Source organism: Triturus cristatus, chromosome 1_2 (assembly GCF_964204655.1).
Source record: "Triturus cristatus chromosome 1_2, aTriCri1.1, whole genome shotgun sequence".
In the NCBI taxonomy this organism is placed as follows: domain Eukaryota; kingdom Metazoa; phylum Chordata; class Amphibia; order Caudata; family Salamandridae; genus Triturus; species Triturus cristatus.
The window spans coordinates 986408830-986427377 of NC_140580.1; the positions used below are offsets into that span (position 1 = coordinate 986408830).

The 18548-nt window shown below is 47.7% G+C and overlaps 1 protein-coding gene across 1 annotated transcript in view; it reads left to right on the forward strand.

The window, feature by feature from the left end:
* The first annotated feature begins 218 nt into the window (after positions 1-218).
* The window catches only part of CCDC183 (coiled-coil domain containing 183), a 357131-nt gene continuing 338801 nt past the window's right edge, over positions 219-18548 (forward strand). Inside the window, exon 1 of the mRNA XM_085615709.1 lies at positions 219-301. Within this exon, the coding sequence (XP_085471835.1) occupies positions 232-301 (70 nt within the window). The 5' untranslated portion in view covers positions 219-231. The remainder of the gene's footprint in view (positions 302-18548) is intronic.

The window sequence follows — 18548 nt, forward strand, 5'->3', positions numbered from 1 at the left end:
ACAATGGCCAGAGGGATCCGTAAAGCCACGCTCCGAGGATGCGTGACATCGCAATATCCAGAGGGATCCGTAAAGCCACGCTCCGAGGATGCGTGACATCACAATATCCAGAGGGATTTGTAAAGTGACATTCTGAACCAAGCTGCAACTCTAACGTCAAGAAACTGCCAGAGGCGGACGCGATAGAGGAGGAGGCAGCCCCGAAGGGCGGCTCTTCCGCAGGCTGACACTATGAAGTATCAGAAGAAGTGGGACATCCACGAGCAGGTCCGGGAGCTGCGGATCGTCCTCGCGCTTCAAGGTTTGCTCGGCCTTTTATGCTTTAAGAGTCACTTGTGTGGCTGGGACTGAAGGCAGTGTCTGTCACACTTGCGGACATGTTTGTCAACTATAATTGGTCCCTGTCACGTGCGAAGGTACGTTTCGGGCAATATAAATAGCCAATTCCATTATGAAACTGGATTTTTCTCCCCAGCAGTTCAGTAGATGTCAAAGGACCATATGGCAGCAGTAGGAACTGGACATTTCACCGGGACACCCCGATGCATACTAGCATACGCCATTTTCCCTTAGAACAGTTTTCTCTTTTTCAATCCATTTTAGACCCGTCTGTGGGCACTCTGTGGCCTCTCTCTAGCAGCTGTGTTTGTAGGCGTAGCCTGGAACCGACCACTCTGCTGCACAAGTATAATTTATCCGATTGAGTTAGGTCCTTCCTTGATCAGTATGAGGAGTCCGGACAGCTGGCTCCTCGCCTCTCCGATTGTCTCCCTGGTGATGGAAGTGGACTCTCTTCCTTCTGTATATTCCCCGTCGGTGAATGCCATTTCCGCTGTTCACTGGTGTGCTGAGTTTTGTAGAATGCATGGTGAACAAGATGGCCCTACGGTCGTTATAAGCCATCTGACCTCTCTCCCGAAATCAGGTCCTCTGCCAGTCTTTCCACTTTCTCGTTTTTTCCTGTGCGTGACCTAAGTGAACTTCACTCACCATGATCTCGCGGACAGTGAAAGAAGCTCCGAGCATCCCTGCCGTCATATCGTTTGAGCTTACAAGGAGCTCTGATATGAAAGAATACCCCATCTGTTATCTCCTGGGTATGGTGTCTTCAGCAGGTATCAATGTTGAACGCAGGCAGCCTCTTAGAAAGAAAGCATGCTTCGTTCAGGAATTCAAGGAGGGAAGTTCTTCTCTCCTCTTTCCAATCCGAGTACCGGACTCCCGTGGAACACGTCTTCTGGGTGGCCAAGAGAAGGAGGTGTCGGAGGTTTATGTTGATTGTAAGCTGGTGTTAGTTTTCCTGAGTGCATCCGTCACCACATGCACCTTCTTACTGTCCCCAGTAGATAGCGCAGCTGTACAAGGCATTGATGTGTGGGGATAACTAATAGTTTCTGCTGGCAGAAGGATGGTGGTCTCGTGGCTTGTCTGGGCAGAGTCTGGAATGCGCCATGTGAGCGTGTGATTGGCAGGGTGGATGAAGTGGTTTGACTGCATTTTCTCTCGGACAGTATGTCTGGTCAGCGAGTCAAAGATGGCAGAGAGAATCACAGCGCCAGGTCTGTGTTTTTCAGCACTCTCAAGGTGGTTATTCCACATTGGAGCTCTTTCAGAAACCGGTCCACTCCGGGCATGGGCATCCGCAGAAATGTTTCCAGGGGGGGGCAAATTTTTAACTTCATCACCATCCTCCGACATGATTGAGCACAAGTATTAAATACATTTTTAAGAAATCTAATAAGACAAAGAGCTTAAATAAACAAAGAAACCGATAAGGGGAAATAGATAAATCTTGTGAGGTGCCACAGCAGACGACCTGGCAACTACAATGAAACAGAGGGAAAAACTAAAAATGGCCGGAAAAAACAAAAGAATTCTAAATCAGGTTGATGTGGTTCTAGAGAGATCCACATCAGCAAACCTTTCAATGATGGTACAGTGGACGATTGTGTCAAATTCAAGAGCTAGTAGGATCAGCCTCGCTAAGCCACATCGTATCAAACAATATTAATGAAGCACCTCATTAAGTACCAAAGCCATGACTGATTCCATCTATCTACTTGGACAGAAACTCATAGAGGAGTGTACACAGCATTGAATTCTTCAAGGTTTGCTTTGCCTTTTTTTTCCAAAGTGGGTAACAGCACCTTGAGATCAGAGTTATAAACATTTGGAACATCCAAACCATCTTTTAAAGGCAGAGGGCTAACAACACTGGCTTTCCAAACTTTGGGGACAAGTCCAGCTGTGAACAATGCATTGATAATATTGGCAATTTCCTAGACACTGACAGTAGATGTTCCTTGTAATATTCTCACACAGCACAATTCATTGGGAAAGCCAGGATTCAACATGGACAGAAGAATGCCTACCTCCTCTTTAGAGTCTGTGGAAAAGCAAGAGAGGGAGATTTCAGTGCAGAAGTAAAGGTCAGGTGCAGAAAAACTGAAACAAGGAAGCAGTGGACTGATAAATGGTTGGTTTTAGGTGTACTCTGCAAGTCATTGAACATGGAAGTGGCAGGGCTACATGTCCTCCAATGCACACCTCTTTAGAACAAAGGCAGAGACCAAAAGGCAAACAATAAGGATGGACAGAATGGAGTTCATGGGTTTGGTGAGATGGAGTTCTGAGAGACTTGAGAGTTACATTCAGCTAGGAGTAGGGGGGCAAGAAAATGGAGGATGAGCTTAGCCCTATTTTACGTTATTCAGGGGCCTTGCCCATTCTAGGGAAGAAATCGTGTTTTGAGGTCACTTAATAACAAGCATTGGCATAGCCAACAGGTCTCGCCTTTGGGACCTTAAAAGTATTTAGTTATGCAGCATAATATCCTTGGAGCAACAACATCAACTGTTGCATGGCTAAACACTTATAAGGTCCATAAGGCGAGCCCTATTGGCTATGCCAAAGCTTGTTGTTCTTGGAAGTAGACAACTTGTCATGCCCACATGATCGACCCGTTCACACAGTCAGGGGTATGGTACGGAATGCGATTTTGGTGCACGGGATGAAAGTTCCCTATTACGGGCGCCTCCTGAGAGGTATACAGGCTTGAGATTGGTTGGTAGCTCTTCATTGACTGCACCTTTCTGCAATGGATATTCTAGTGACTTACTTTAACTGGGTCTACAGGGTTTCCAGAGGGGACACTTTTGCACAACATACAGCAGTTTGTAACATCTTGCACTAGGCATTTAGACACAGAAGTCATATGCTCTCCTATTCAAGATTTTTATATACCCAGATCAATTGAGTGGCCTGTATGTCATTTGAAAAGAACCTGTTCACTGCCATGAAATGTATCTGAGGGGACCTGGGAAATCGATGGAGGGCAATTAAAAGTAACTTTCCACCCATAAGTTGCGATAGTCTGGGAGGCTTCATTCCTTCTTCATGGGTCTTCATGGGTCACCATGGCCTGTTAGTCTGAAGGACTCTTCTATGTATCGCTGTGTCACTGCGTACCCTTGTGGCCTCCGTCTTCAACGGCCTGTTGCTATGGATCACTACTGGCTTCCCCCTGGTAGACAAGGTTGAGGTTAATTAGTGGCTTCCATCCTTTACTTATTTCGTTCTGCAGTGGGGAAGTTGTCAGAGCCTGTTTCCCTTGCCAAAATGTTTTGTTATATTACATTATGTTATTAAAACCTTTATAGATTGCACTATTATCTGGAGGCCTGCTGGCATTAAGGGGACCCTTGTGTTACGAAGTTATCAGATAAATTATCCAAAGATTTGTCCGAAAAGCAGAGTTAAAATGAGTCTTAAGAGCAAGTGTGAAAGAATAAATGTGAGATGAAGAGGGAGACCTTGTAGAAACCTCAGAACCAAGGTCGACAAATGGAATTAATATATACATGGGCTAGACCGTGTTTCATTTGAGCCAGTGGGTGAGGGGGTGCGCACTGGCACTCATTTTTGGGGACCAGTACTTATATTTCTTTGTCAGACTTTTATCCAAAGCAAGAGAGTGGAAAACTCACAAGGAGCAAAGGAGGAAGAAAAAGGCCGGAAAAAGTGACGAAGGTTCAAAGAAAGAACATGCAAGAGTGAAAGAACGGGACAGGAGTTTGTGGAACAAGGAAACAGGTGGCGGAATCAAGACTATGCAGCCATGGCTTTCAGCGTGCTGACATACAGCAGCTCCTTCTGAGCAAAACTGAGAGCCCCGGGGCTTCTACTTACAAATTAAGCACCGGTCCTAGAGGAGTGTAGGTTCTTACATATTGAGAAACAAACGTGGGAACAGTCAGTGAGCTGGAACTGTGGATGCAGGAATTGATGAACCAATCCCATAAAACTTGAAAGGTTTTAGTAGGAAAATTAACAATGGAACCCCTTCATATGTTTTTCGTTTGTCATCATTTAGTATGTTTTCCGACACAGACTGTTAAATATCAGGCAACCGTTTCTGGCAAACTGCTGTAATTATTTTAACATGATGACCTCTGTTTTAGTTTCCTTTCTGTGACTGCGAAGTGAGGAAATGTTCTAATTTGAACTGAATCTCCCCGCGTAGAGGTGTATGAAAGGGGAACATTATATCCAGTTCAGAGATTAATTTGTAAGAAAAGAAAAAAAGTCCCCGTCCCCAAACGTTTGTTAGTGGCCAGTTGGCCACTGCCACCACTTGCGTGGGCTGTTGGTTCATAAGCACCTTCAGATATTGTAACTGTAGCTCTACTTTGGTTGTGGCTGACGATCATGGTGTTGTTTCTCTCTTCAAATATTTAATGTTGTCAATCATAGGAGTTAATCTGTTTTCTGAGTCGGAAGGGAACACCTAGATTTATTTCTTTTTGCCTGCTCCCCACAGCAGCAAAAATGGTTACATTCTGTGTCTGTGAGCTTCGAACACAACCAAAAAATTAAATCGGTAATCGTCCATTGTGTGGCCAGAGACGTGCCATCAGGCTTTGGTGTGTGAATGATGCCTTTAGAATTGCCATGACCTGTGGCGTAAGGACGAGTAATGACCAGATTCGTCTAACGTTGTCTGGCACATTCATGTACCATAAGTATTGCTGCTCCTAGGAAAAATCAGACACAGGCCCTGCTGCACTGAACGAAGAAACCCAAGTAAAATCTCTCCCCTGTTAAAATAACATAGGAGGAAATGCAAGCTTGTCTCTCTGCTTGAAGTTCCTCCTGCCTGCCTTTGGTTTGATTAGACGCCTCCTTACTATAATGAGGCCCTTGAGAGGTTAAGAAACTAATTCGCATCTTTCACTTTTGGGTAAGGGGGCCCAACCCGGGCAGGGTTCCAGAATCCACCCCCAGATGACAAAAGATGCTAGAGTAAACAAAACAGAATTGTAAAAAATAAATAATAATAACCACCTCTCTGTCCATTTTCTGCTCTTCTCCCTTTCCCTTCTTTGGAAGTGAGCAGCGCCCATCGTGATGTGAGGTTGCTCTGTTTTTTTGTTGTGAGCCCTGCAGGATGCTCTGCGTTTCATTCATGCAGGGGCAGGGCTCACTTCACACCTCACACCAGTTCAAGTGTCTGCCTAGCGCTGTTATCATGCAGATGCAGCGATTAAGCTCAGAGAATGAGATGCAGGGAAAGCTAATCACGGCCACAAACCCTGCCCTGCCCAGTCTGCAGCATCTCAAAGGGATGCGGTGTCATGTTGCCGTTTCAGCCCATGGCAGCCCGGCCCAGGAGAGGCTCCCCCCGCCTCATCACCCCACCCAGCCTTGTGTCTTTCACAGTTCACCAAATCGGCGAACCCAAAGGGAGGGGGGGTTGCCCACCTGTAACTTGTACACCATTTCAAAAGCATAATGGACTCGTGGGGGGGCCCATTCTAGTTAGACAGCTGCGAGGCCCAGCTGCCCACACTGCTCATGCCTAGCGACGACCATGACTGGGCCCGCACCGGCGATCCAGGGGGGGGCAAGCGCCCCCCCTTGCCCTCCCCTGCGGACGCCCATGACTCAGGGTAGGGACGGGAAACGACCACTACAACGCGGCCGTTTCCACGCATGACCATAACCACGCATGCATTACAACGCATGCGTGGTTACAACGAAAAAGCCTTTAACACGCATACCTTTACTACGATATTCGTAGTAAAGGCATGTGTGCTAAAGTTAAAATAAAATAAAAGGGGGGGTTGGAGGGTCTGTTATTTTACTCACATCTGTACTCGATTGTAACTAATTTGCATATTAAATTTGCCTTTGTCTGGCTGGACACTGGCTAAAATATAGTACTTATTGGGGCTATATTCATTGTACTATTTATTCTCCCTATTCCAGGGACCACTGTTTTTTGTGATAAGTTAGTTCCCAAGGTCCCTGGCCGATTCTAATTGGGTTCCCTTGTTTTGTATACATACCTGGACAGTGGTGCCATACCTTTGTAAGGGGTTGATGCACTGCCCATGAGGCAGCAAGGCAAGTCAGAGTTCTTTGGTGGGGCGTGGCTTTGACGCCGAACCAAGATGGCGGCTCTCCTGTGAGATCCGTCATCGGCCCGGAGCCTTTCTCGCTCTGGTGGCCTCATTTATGCCACTTTTCTCAAATATGAATGCAGAGAACAGCGGGGGAACAGTGGCAGTAAGCCCCTATGCCTTTCCTGCACCATGAGGTTGAGTTTTGTGACCTGAGTGCCGCAACGGTGATTTTCTCCTCACAAAACGAGCGGCCGCCATTTTAAACCATGTCGCTCGCGACACAGCTTTGGTTCTCCTGCTGATGTTCTCTTTCTTTTTTTCCTCATGGATGGAAATTGACTGCTGTTTTCTTGCCATTGTTGCTCCTTCATGTCTTCAATTTTCAGCTTTGGTTGCTGCTGTTGGTGTCTTGTTTATACTGGTCCACTGTATGTCTGCTATTATTAGTTGAGGCATGTCCCTTATGACAGGTTGATTTAGTGACCCTTTATTTCATTTGACCTGGGTCTGCCTATTTGACAACCATATTGTAGATAATTATAGCAGCATTTTTTGCAGATGTTTTGTGGAAGCAGGTTTTTTGTGACCTTTTGCTTACCTCATTGGATCAGTTTTATCCTTTTTTCCATCTTTATTAAACGTTCTTCTCATTGTTAAAGGTGGCTAGTGATTTACATGTATCTGCCAAACCATCTTCTTCAGGCACCAAGCCTAAAAAAGTGAAAAATGACCCTCCATCTTCTATTTTATCATCACATAATCCTGTGTTGGATGCAATCTTAGATGAAGTACATGGTTTGCAAACTTTCATGGTTACCACCAATGAAAAATTGCAACAGATTGAGGATCGATGGATAGTTATGGAAGGGAAGGTGTCGGAGTTGGAACAGCGTGTGGGGGACTTGCAAGACTTATCCACTAAAATTCCCATGCTGGAACAAGAAATCCAGAAGCTTAACTTACATACCGAAGACCTTGAGAATGGTATTAGATGGAACAATCTGCATCTTTATGGTCTTCCGGAAAACATTGAGGGTCCTGACCTCCTGGTCGTCCTGAAGAAATTTTTATAAGACCTTCTGGATCTGCCCACTACACCTCCACTGAACATTCATCGTGCACAGCGGTTGGGTCTTTTTCAACCTCATTTAACCAAACCACGTGGAAATATAATGCTCTTTCTGGAATTTACTGATTTGATGCTTGTTCTAAAGGCGGCTAAGCTAAAACGTGGTCTTATTTGGTCTGGCCATTATTTGTTTATATCACAAGATGTTTCAAATGCAACCAATGATCATCGTAAAGAATTCGTAGCCCTTCGTCCTCAGATGAGACATTTGAATATTCAATAGGGCATTCTTCATCCTTGTCTTTGCAAGATCAACTATGAAGGCACCTCACAGTCATTTTTATGATCCGGTGACGCTAAAAACATTTTTGCAAAGCATAGCAAATCAGAATATGGAGATCACTCCTTAATATTCTCTAAAATGTTCACTTTTCTCCTGACTAGCTTTCTCTGTCCTCTCCTTTGCCATGTCCCCTTATATCTTGTTAATGTAATATTAATATTCCTCTTAATTTCTTAGTCACCTTTCATTTTATTTATTTTTCTTTTCTCTTCTACGTATCTCACTTTAAATTTTATGGCTACTCCTTTATAACTTTTATAGTTCAATCAATCAATCAATTATATAATTTGTAAAGCGCACTACATACCCGGGAGGGTTTCAAGGCGCTTGGGGGGTGGGGGGGGGGTGATGCTGCTATTGGTCGAAGAGCCAGGTTTTGAGTTGTCTCCCGAAGGTCAGCAGGTCTTCGGTTTGTTGCAGGTGGAGGGGGAGGGTGTTCCAGGTCCTGGCGGCGCGATGGGAGAAGGATCTGCCTCCGGAAGTAGTTCTCCGGATGCGTGGGAACGTGGCCAGGGCGTGGTCAGTGGAGCGGAGTTTCCTGTTGGGTACATAGAAGGAGAGTCGACTGTTGAGATAGGCTGGGCCGGTTTTGTGGAGTGCCTTGTGTGCGTGGATCAGGTGCTTGAAGGAGATTCTTTTGTCGATGTGGAGCCAGTGTAGGTTCTTCAGGTGGGGGGTGGTGTGGTCGTGGCGTGGGACATCGAGGATCAGGCGTGCAGAGGCGTTCTGGATTCTCTGTAGTCTGTTGATGAGTTTGGACGAGGCTCCGGCGTAGAGGGCGTTTCCGTTGTCGAGTCAGCTGCTGACAAGGGCCTGGGTGACTGTTTTCCTTGTGTTTGTTGGGATCCATCTGTAAATCTTGCGGAGCATGCGGAGGGTGTTGAAACAGGTGGAGGAGACTGCGTTGACTTGTTTGGTCATGGAACGTTTCGAGTCGAGGATGACTCCCAGGTTGGGTGCGTGGTCGGTGGGAGCCGGGGGAAACCCCAGTGACATGGGCTACCAGGAGTCGTCCCATGCAGAGGGGTTGGACCCGAGGATGAGGATTTCCGTCTTATCTGTGTTCAGTTTGAGGCGGCTGTCCTCCATCCAGTCTGCGACGGCCTTCATTCCCTGGTGGAGGTTGGATTTGGCGGTGAGGGGGTCCTTGGTGAGGGAGAGGATCAGTTGAGTGTCGTTGGCGTAGGAGATTATGTTGAGGTCGTGCTGTCGGGCGATGCGTGCTAGTGGTGCCATATAGTTGTTGAACAGCGTCGGGCTGAGGGAGGATACTTGAGGGACGCCGCAGATGATCTCCGAGGCATCGGATCGGAACGGGGGAGGCGGACTCTCTGAGTTCTGCCGGAGAGGAAGGAGGTGGTCCAGTCCAGGGCCTTGACTCGGATCCCTGCGTCGTGGAGGCGTGTGCGTAGTGTGTGGTGGCAGACGGTGTCGAAGGCGGCAGAGAGGTCCAGGAGGATGATGGCCGCCGTCTCGCCGTTGTCTAGCAGGATCCTGATGTCGTCTGTGGCGGTGATGAGGGTGGTCTCGGTGCTGTGGTTGCTGCGGAATCCCGACTGGGATGGGTCCAGGATGTTGTTGTCTTCGAGGTGACGGGTGAGCTGGGTGTTAACTATCTTCTCGATGACCTTTGCTGGGAACGGAAGCAAGGGGATGGGTCGGAAGTTCTTGAGGTCGCTCGGATCCGCCTTGGGTTTCTTCAGTAGGGCGTTGATCTCAGCGTGCTTCCAGTTCTCAGGGAAGGTGGCGGTCTCGAAGGAGAGGTTGATGATTTTGTGCAGGTGGGGTGCAATGGAATTGCTGACTTTGTTGAAGATGTGGTGCGGGAGAGGGTCGGACAGGGATCCGGAGTGGATTGTTCCCATGGTCTTAATTGTGTCCTTGATGCTCACGTTGGCCAAGGTTGCCAGGGTGTCATGGGCGGTGGGGTGCGGTGGGTTCGGTTCGGCGCAGTCGGCAGTGGTCATCAGAGGTCTGAAGCTGTTATGGATGTCGATGATTTTCCGGTGAAAGAAGGTCACGAGGGAGTCGCACAGGGTTTGCGATGGTGGGATGTCGTTCGCGTTGGAGCTGGGGTTGGAGAGTTCCTTCACGATGGTGAAGAGCTCCTTGCTGTTGTGTGCGTTGTTGTCAAGGCGGTCTGTGAAGGAGGTTCTTTTGGCGGTCCTGATGAGGTGGTGGTGGTTGCGGATGGCGTCTGTGGGCGGTGCGGCTGTCTGGCGTCTTGTTGCTGTGCCATATGTTTACCAGTTTCCGGCAGGTGTGTTTTGAGTCGAGGAGTTCCGGGTTGAACCAGCCGACTCTTCTGCTGGTGTCTCTGCTGGTGGGATTTTTCAGCGGGGCGACGGTGTTGGCGCAGTCGTTCATCCAGCGTTCGAGGGTGAGTGCACCCTCATCGGGGTTGGTGGGGTTTGTCGGAGGGTTGAGTGCGAGGCTTGTCTGTAGTTGTTCTTGGGTGACTTTGCCCCAGCAGCGGCGGGGGGTCTGTAGTGTGCGGTGGTGTGTGAGGGGTTTTCGGAAGGAGAAGTGGATGCAGTGGTGGTCTGTCCAGGTGAGTTCGGAGGCGTGGCTGAAGGTGACGTGGGGGCTTGAGGAGAAGATGGCATCTAGCGTGTGGCCGGCGATGTGGGCAGGGACATCTTAAGGATTTTTGGGGCCCTGGGCCAAACATATTTTGGGGGCCCCTGTTCAGAACAGCTTTGAATTTATGATCCAATTTGAGCCCCTGTTTCGCACGCAGTTTCTGCTTCCTCAGCTGCGTTAGTGATCCAGTTTGCATCGTAGGCATTAGTCTATATATTCCCGATGTAAACGGACGCAAGCAGCTGACAGCGGTAGGATTTAGTGTTTCATATGTGTGGCTGAATTACTCTGTGCTTTTTAACAATTTCTCCTACCTACGCACACTTACACTTTTCTTGATTCTGCTTGCCTACAAATCCTTAGCTGCTCCGATTCGCATCTTGCTTTTCCTCCAGTCCTGGTCCGCCGCGGCTGATACTCCGATTGTGCGGAGGGCTGGGGCTACTATCGGGCTCCTCACTTCTGGCAACGCAGTTTCCACTTCTTCAGCTGCGTTAGCGATCCAGTTTGCATCATATGCATTAGCCAATATATTCCCGATGCAAACGAACAAACGCAGCGAGCGCGCCAAAGGCAAGCCTGTCTGTGCTGTGAGGCGTCCCGGAGGCGTCCGGCGCCATCCATGCTGCCCATTTCCCCTCCGGTGAGTTTCTTCCACTATATTACAATAGAAAAAAACTGCTTCGCCTTAGGCGGCTACCATTATGTCAGTGTACAGCGGCTGATCCGAGCTTGGAGGTAGACTTTCGATGCAATAAGTGCAACTGGTCTCTCCTCCAGCCCAGGAATCTCACACCCAAGATCCTCCCACGCAACAATAAGTGTAAAAACAATAAGAAAATAGAGGACTTATAGGCCACCCTTTTAAATTGTCACTCAATGCGAAAGCATGAACCACACATTTATGGCCTACTTTTAGACGCACAGCCTAATTTTTTATTTCTCACTGAGACCTGACTGTCTGAAGCCTCCAACCCTACTATCACCTTGGCCATCCCTACGGGTTATAAAATCCTTAGGAGAGTTTGGGAAGGGGGGTGGTGTCGCCATAATTTACTATCAAAAACTAGACTGCTCTCCCATCCCGATGGAAAACATCGAGAGCGCAGAGTCCTTGGGCTTCCGCCGTACTTAATCTCCCCATCATAGCACTGCTGGTTTTCTGATTTACAGACCTCCCAGTGCAATTGGAAATTTTATTACTACGCTTAATACAGCCACCACCTCCCTGGCCTTAAAATACAACAACTGACTTATTCTGGGAGATTTCAATATACATATTGACAATGGAAAAGACCCTCAAAAATTTCCTTGTTGGACACGCTGCAGGCCTGCAACACGTTTCCATCTATTTCTTCGGCCACCCATGAGAAGGGCCATACTCTAGACCAAATCTTTCACAACTTTGACATATCAGTAAGCTTACCTCTTCCCATTATCTGGTCTGACCACCTCCTATTAAAATTCGTCATTCCCAACTCTGCCACAGCCCTCGGGCTAACGCAGGGCAGAGGGACTCTAATTACAGGACGTTCCATAAAATATCCATCCCGATTTGTAGCAGAAGACCTCGGTCATTCCTCACCGGAGCTGGCTGGCTGCCCCGACTCGGACACCCTCTCAATAGATTCATGGCTCCGAACCAACATTGATGCAGTGGTACCAATTGTTTCCCGCTCCATAAAGAGTTCGGCCCCACCAGCTCCATGGTTTAATGATTCCCTCAGATCTAGCAAAAGAAATTGTAGAAAAATGGAACGGAAGTTGCGTAAATCCTATCCACCTGAGGACAGGAAGGTGTATAAAGACAACTTAAAAGCTCATTACATTCTCGTGAAGGCAACCAAGAAAACCGTCTTTCAAACCAAGATAGAAATTGCCCAAAATAAGAGTAAGGAAATCTTTAGTATAGTTAAATCCTTAACCGCCCCGAAAGCTGGAACAAAGGAAGGGCCATGCACGGAAGAATGGTCTAAGCAAATAGCTCAATTCGTCCACAAAAAGATCTCCATTATCCAACATGCCTTCACTAACAGCTCAGAGGAAGAACTGGCCTTCTACCTTGGTTCTAATAGCAAATTTCACCTCTTGGATCCTCCATCTTTACTAGCTTTGCCTGAGTTTCAGCTTGAAGAGTCACTGACCCTTCTCCAAAGCACTAAGTCTGTCTCTCCTACCGACCCATGTCCAGCGAATATCCTGAACCTATTAGCTCCCACCATAAACCCCACGGTAAACCAGCTCTTTAATGCTTCCCTCGCGTCAGGCAACATTCCGAAATTATGGAAGAATGCTAAGCTTCTTCCACTGATAAAAAAGGCTAAGGCCAAACCTACGAACCCTACCAACTACAGGGCAATCTCCCTTCTTCCGGCCCTCTCCAAAGTATTAGAGAAGCATGTAAACCAGGCTCTCCAAAAATACATTGAAGATGGGAAGCTCCACAATGAGTCCCAATCCGGTTTTTAGGGCTAACTACAGTACGGAGACCGCTCTGCTGAAAGTGACTGAATTTTTCAAGGTTAAGCTGGACCAGGAAGGCAAGGCTGTTCTGATACTGCTCGATCTGTCGGTGGCCTTCGATATCATTGGCCTGGGGGGGACTGCCTTAATATGGATGTCATCCTTCTTGGCAAATAAATCTCAGGACATGGTAATCCAGAAACACCTGACTGGAGCTCTTGGTGGCCATAAGATCTGCCGTCCCTGCCCGCGGAAAAGGAGAAAATAAAAAACTTAGGAAATGTCATAGACAAGACACTCTCCATGTGCTTTCAAATCTAAAATCTAACTGGCGTTTGCTTTGGCATACTCTGGATGCTAAAAAAATTCCTGCCACTGTTACCGCTTGAGAGCAGAAAGATTGTGCTGCAGGCTCTGGTGACATCAAAGCTTGACTATGTCAACAGCTTGTATCTCAGTCTTCCCAAATTCCTTATCCAGCGCCTACAAGTGGTACAAAATGCGGCGGCTAGAGCCTTCCTGAGACCTAAACCCAGATCTAGTATGACCCCCTATTCTTAAGTCTCTACACTGGCTCCACATAAAAGAACGGATCGACTTCAAAGCGATGACCATCTTCTTTAAAACTTTCCCTGGCTCAGGAGCCGGCTACCTAAATAAGTGCCTTAATCGCTACAAAACATGTAGACCCCTAAGATCTTCCAATGCCAACCTGGCCATCGTGCCTAAAATATGCCGTGCCCGCACTGGAGGCAGATCCCTCAGCTTTCAAGGCGCAAAATTGTGGAATAGCCTACCTGAGTCTCTGAGACTAACCACAGACCTACTCTTTCAGGAAAAACCTGGCTTTTTAATAACTGATGGGTCTTTTACGCACATTTTTCTCCCGCTGTCAAGCGCCAGGACACTGTAGTCTGTGTAGCTGCACGATTTATTAAATACACTATTTCATTTCATTAGGGCCCTGACAGTGCGAAGGAACACTTGTTCAAATTCTAAGGGCCTTATTTATGAGGCCTTGCTTCACTTTTATGCTGCGGGTGCGTCACTTTTTGCGTCATACTGGCAGCGTAAAAAATGTGCCATGTTGCCCCCTATGTACAAAGTGTCGCATCTAGACAGATGCATCACTTTGTAAACCCCTGCACCACATTGTACCTGTGCCAGGTGTAATGTATGCAGGGTGGGTGTTGCCCCGCAAAAAGCTTTGTAGAAGTGACGCATTGAAATCTATGAGAACTCAGTGCGCCACTTCTAGGACGCCATTGCGTCAATGTCTTACACTTGCCTCACAGCAGGTGTAAGACTGATGCAGGCAAGCCCCATGTGAAAGGACACATTGCTGTAGTTACGTCTATTTTCAGACATACCCCAGCAATGCATCACTTTTGCGCCTACAGATATGTCAGAAATAATGACGTATCTGTAACTCCTTGCAACATGATACATCATACAGTAAATATGACGCATCCATCATGCAATGCATCTCTTCTCATAAATAAGTCCCTAAATGTGTTTACATCTAATGTTCAGGGATAGGTATGTGTGTTTTATATATTGTAACACAGCAGCAGCTCACCAATATTACTGCATATAATTTCTTTGATGCCCTTCCATTTCTTATATATTAGGCATTGTTTTGATCTAAAAGAAACTTTTTTTATGTATATTGCATGAAACCAGCACAACATTTCTCTGCAAAATGGCTGTACAAGACTTTCACACATCAAAGTACATAAAAAATAAATTAAAGGAAAACAGTATTTAAAACAATCCGTTTAAGAAATAATCAAGGTCATTAGGGCAAAACTCTGGAGAATGGAGCTGACTCTGTCAGGGGGCCCCCTGAAAGGCTGGGGCCCTGGGCCAGAGCCCACTTTGCCGATGCATTAAAACGTCTCTGGATGTGGGTCAGCGTCGTGATGAGTTGTTTCAGTCCGAGGTTGGCGAGGTTGTCGATCAGGGTGGAGGAGTTGCTGTCATTGCTGTTCTCCAGGTGATAGTTCAGGTCTCCGAGGAGGATGTAGTCGGTGGAGGTCAGTGCGTGCGTGCTGATGAGGTCGGCGAAGGAGTCGCAAAATTGTGGCAGGGATCCTGGCGGTCTGTAGACGAGGGTGCCTCTCAGGGTGGTCTTGGGGTTCATGTGGATCTGAAAGTGCATGTGTTCGGCGGTGCTGAGGGTGTCGTTGGTGTTTGTTGAGACCCTGATGGTGTTTTTGTAGATGATGGCGATTCCTCCTCCGGCCCTGTTGGTGCGGTCTCTGCGGGTGGTCTTGTACCCATCTGGGATGGCTATGGCGATGTCCGGCGAGGAGGTTTCGTTCATCCAGGTCTCGGTCAGGAAGGCGACGTCCGGTGATGTGGTGTCGAGAAGGTCCCAGAGTTCGACGGCGTGTTTGTGTTCGGAGCGGGTGTTGATCAGGATGCATCTAAGCTGGTTGGGTTCCGTTGTGGTAGGCGTCTTGGCGCTTTCGAGGCAGGAGAATCTGCAGTTCCGGCAGGTGTTGGGCCATGGGTGCGCCTCGGGGCGGCCTTGCAGCACGTGTGGGTCCTTCCTGGGTTGAGGGCGACAAGGGTGTTGGCGTCGTAGCAGAGGCGGCGGTCCTCGTGGCTGCTGCGGGGGCCAGGGGTTCTGGTGCTGGGCGCGACCCAGGCGCGGACGGGCGCGGACGGGCGTGGACGGGCGCAGACGGGCTTGCCTTAGGCGCGCCCGCTGTGCACGGCTGCACAGCGTCCACCATATATGGGGAGGAGGGGAGGGAGGAGCAGCTGGGAGGCGGGAGGTGTGTTTAGCAAGGGCAGCGAATGGGCGCGGAGGGGGCGGGGCCGCAGGGGAAGCAGCGGCGGGGGCAGGGAAGCAGAGCGGGGCGAACTCGGGAAGGGGACACAATCCGGGGACGACAGCAGCGAAAAACGGGGCACAGAATAAAAAGGGGGCAGCAGCAGATTCAAGACGGGCACACAGTAAAAGGGGGCAACAGCAGAGTCAAAATGGGCATACAATAAACGGGGGCAACAGAAGAGTCAAAACGGGGCACACAATAAAAGGTTGCAACAGCAGAGTGAAATGGGGCACACAGCAAAGGGGGCACAGAACAGAGGGGCGAGCGGAGGGCAGGGGGGCACAGAGGAGGATAGGCAGGGAAGGCGGAGTAGAGCAGATACAAACCAAGGCCACCACTGGCCACCAGGAATGTGGCGCAGGTGGAAGCCTGCGGGTGGTGGAGGGCCTTGACTTCGGCGACGATCAGGACACTACAGCGGGGGTGCAGGCGGAGCTGCAGCGGGGGGAGCGACCTACCGGAAGGTCAAGGGTCGCTCTCCTCACCGCGCAGCGGCCGCCATATATGGGGAGGGAGGAGCAGCTGGGAGGCAGGAGGTGTGTTTAGCAGGGGCAGCGAATGGGTGCAGAGGGGGCGGGGCCGCAGGGGAAGCAGCGGCGGGGGCAGGGAAGCGGAGCGGGGTGAACTCGGGAAGGGGACAGAATCAGAGGGGCGACAACAGCGAAAAACGGGGCACAGAATAAAATGGGGGCAGCAGCAGAGTCAAGATGGGGCACACAGTAAAAGGGGGCAACAGCAGAGTCAAAACGGGCACACAATAAACAGGGGCAACAGCAGAGTGAAACGGGGCACACAATAAACGGGGGCAACAACAGAGTCAAAACGGGGCACACAATAAAAGGGGGCAACAGCAGAGTGTAATGGGGCACACAGTAAAGGGGGCCCAGAACAGAGCGGCGAGCGGGGGGCAGGGGGGCACTGAGGAAGATAGGCAGAGAAGGCGGAGTAGAGCGGATACAAACCAAGGCCACCACTGGCTACCAGGGATGAGGCACAGGTGGAAGCCTTCGGGTGGTGGAGAGCCTCGAGTTCGGCGACGATCAGGACACTACAGCGAGGTTGCAGGCGGAGCTGCAGCGGGGGGGGAGCGACCTACCGGATGTTCCTTCTTTTCTCTGTCGCCGTTCTTGTTTTCGACGTAAGCATGACCCAAGCTTTCCCTCTAACCTCTGCAATTCAGATCTGGATCTTTATCCTTGATATGTCCTTCTTCTCTTTCCTTCATATTTCTTTTTCCTTACCCTTCCTTACTTTCTTTTGAATTTTTCTCCTTTGAATTTTTCTCCTCCTGGTTCTTACTATTTTTTCCTTTGCATGAGTGTTCTTTCTTTTCTTGATTCTCTTTCGCCTACAACTACGTTGCTTTTGCGTCTTTTGATGGTCGATAAATGGTGTTTCTTTGTCCTTTTTATTGTTTTTGGTGCTTGTGGTTCCTGTTCTCATATGTCTCCCCTTACCCTACAACATGTTTAACGTTGTCTCGTGGAATGTGCGTGGTCTTGGTTATCCCGTCAAGCATCAAAAGGTATTTCTCATTTATCCAAACTTAATACACATGTTGCCATTCTACAGGAAACTCACTGTAATGCTGTGGAATCACTTAAGCTTAAACGTCAATGGGTTAGTCAGGTTATTTTTTCCCCTGGTGTTAATCATCATGGTGGTGTTGCTGTTTTATTCCACAAGTCACTAAATGTGCACATTTTATCAACTGAATGTGATTTGAAAGGGCGATGGGTTTTGGTTGATGCCATCATATATAAAAAACAAGTCACTTTCTTCAAAATTTATGGCCCAGTTAAATCTGATCCTGAATTTTGGCAAAACATTAAATTAAAACGATCTTCTATCCCTAATCCCAATATAATCGTTTGTGGGGATTTTAATGATTGGTTAGACCCCTTTTCTGATAAAAATCTAAATGTAAATTCAAGCCTGACAAATCTCACAAAGCCTTTCAATCCGCCATCTCCTCTCGCCCATTCTTTGACGTTTGGAGAACATGTGATCTTGATGTATAAGAATTCACATTTTTCTCTAATGTTCATCATACTATGTCTCTTATTGATTATATTTCGGTTTCTAAATCATTACTCCCCTCTATCCGATCCTCCGAAATTGATTCTATTTTTATTTCTACCATGCCCCTGTATTATCTACTTTTGATTTGTCTCTCAATAATTACAAGCATGGCTGTTGGTGTTTTAATAATTCCATTCTCTCTGACCAAAAGTTCATTTTAGAAGCAACTTCCTTCATTAATGAATTTTTTCATTTTAATCGCTCCATAGATACCGCTGTCCATAATAATTGGGATACTTTTAAGGCCTCCTTTAGAGCCTTTACTATTGCCTATTCCGCTAGAAGGAAAAAGGCGTTAAACACTGAATATCCATCAGCCCTTCAAAAGATAAAGATTTTAGAACATAGGTGCTTCTCTACCAAATCCCCTCAGGTTTACAAAATCTGATTAAAGCCAAGTCTGCCCTGAACAAGATTGCTACAGTCAATGCTTGTAATATCCTTCTTAAAACTAAGTCTCAATATCATGGAGGCCAAAATAAGGCGGGTAAAATGTTAGCCAATTATTTAAAAATCAAATCAGAACAAAAAGCTATTGGCCCTATTTGTTCTGATCAGAATAACAAATGATTATCCTCCGTCTCTGAAATTGTGAATACCTTCTGATCTGATTATGAGCTATTATATACAGAAGATACAACTCCCTCAGAAAATGATCTTGAAACTTTATTGGGGGAATACCCAAACCTCCTTCTACACCTGACATTTTCTTTCCCCATGAAAAGGATATATCTCTACAGGAGATCACTGATGCCTTTAAA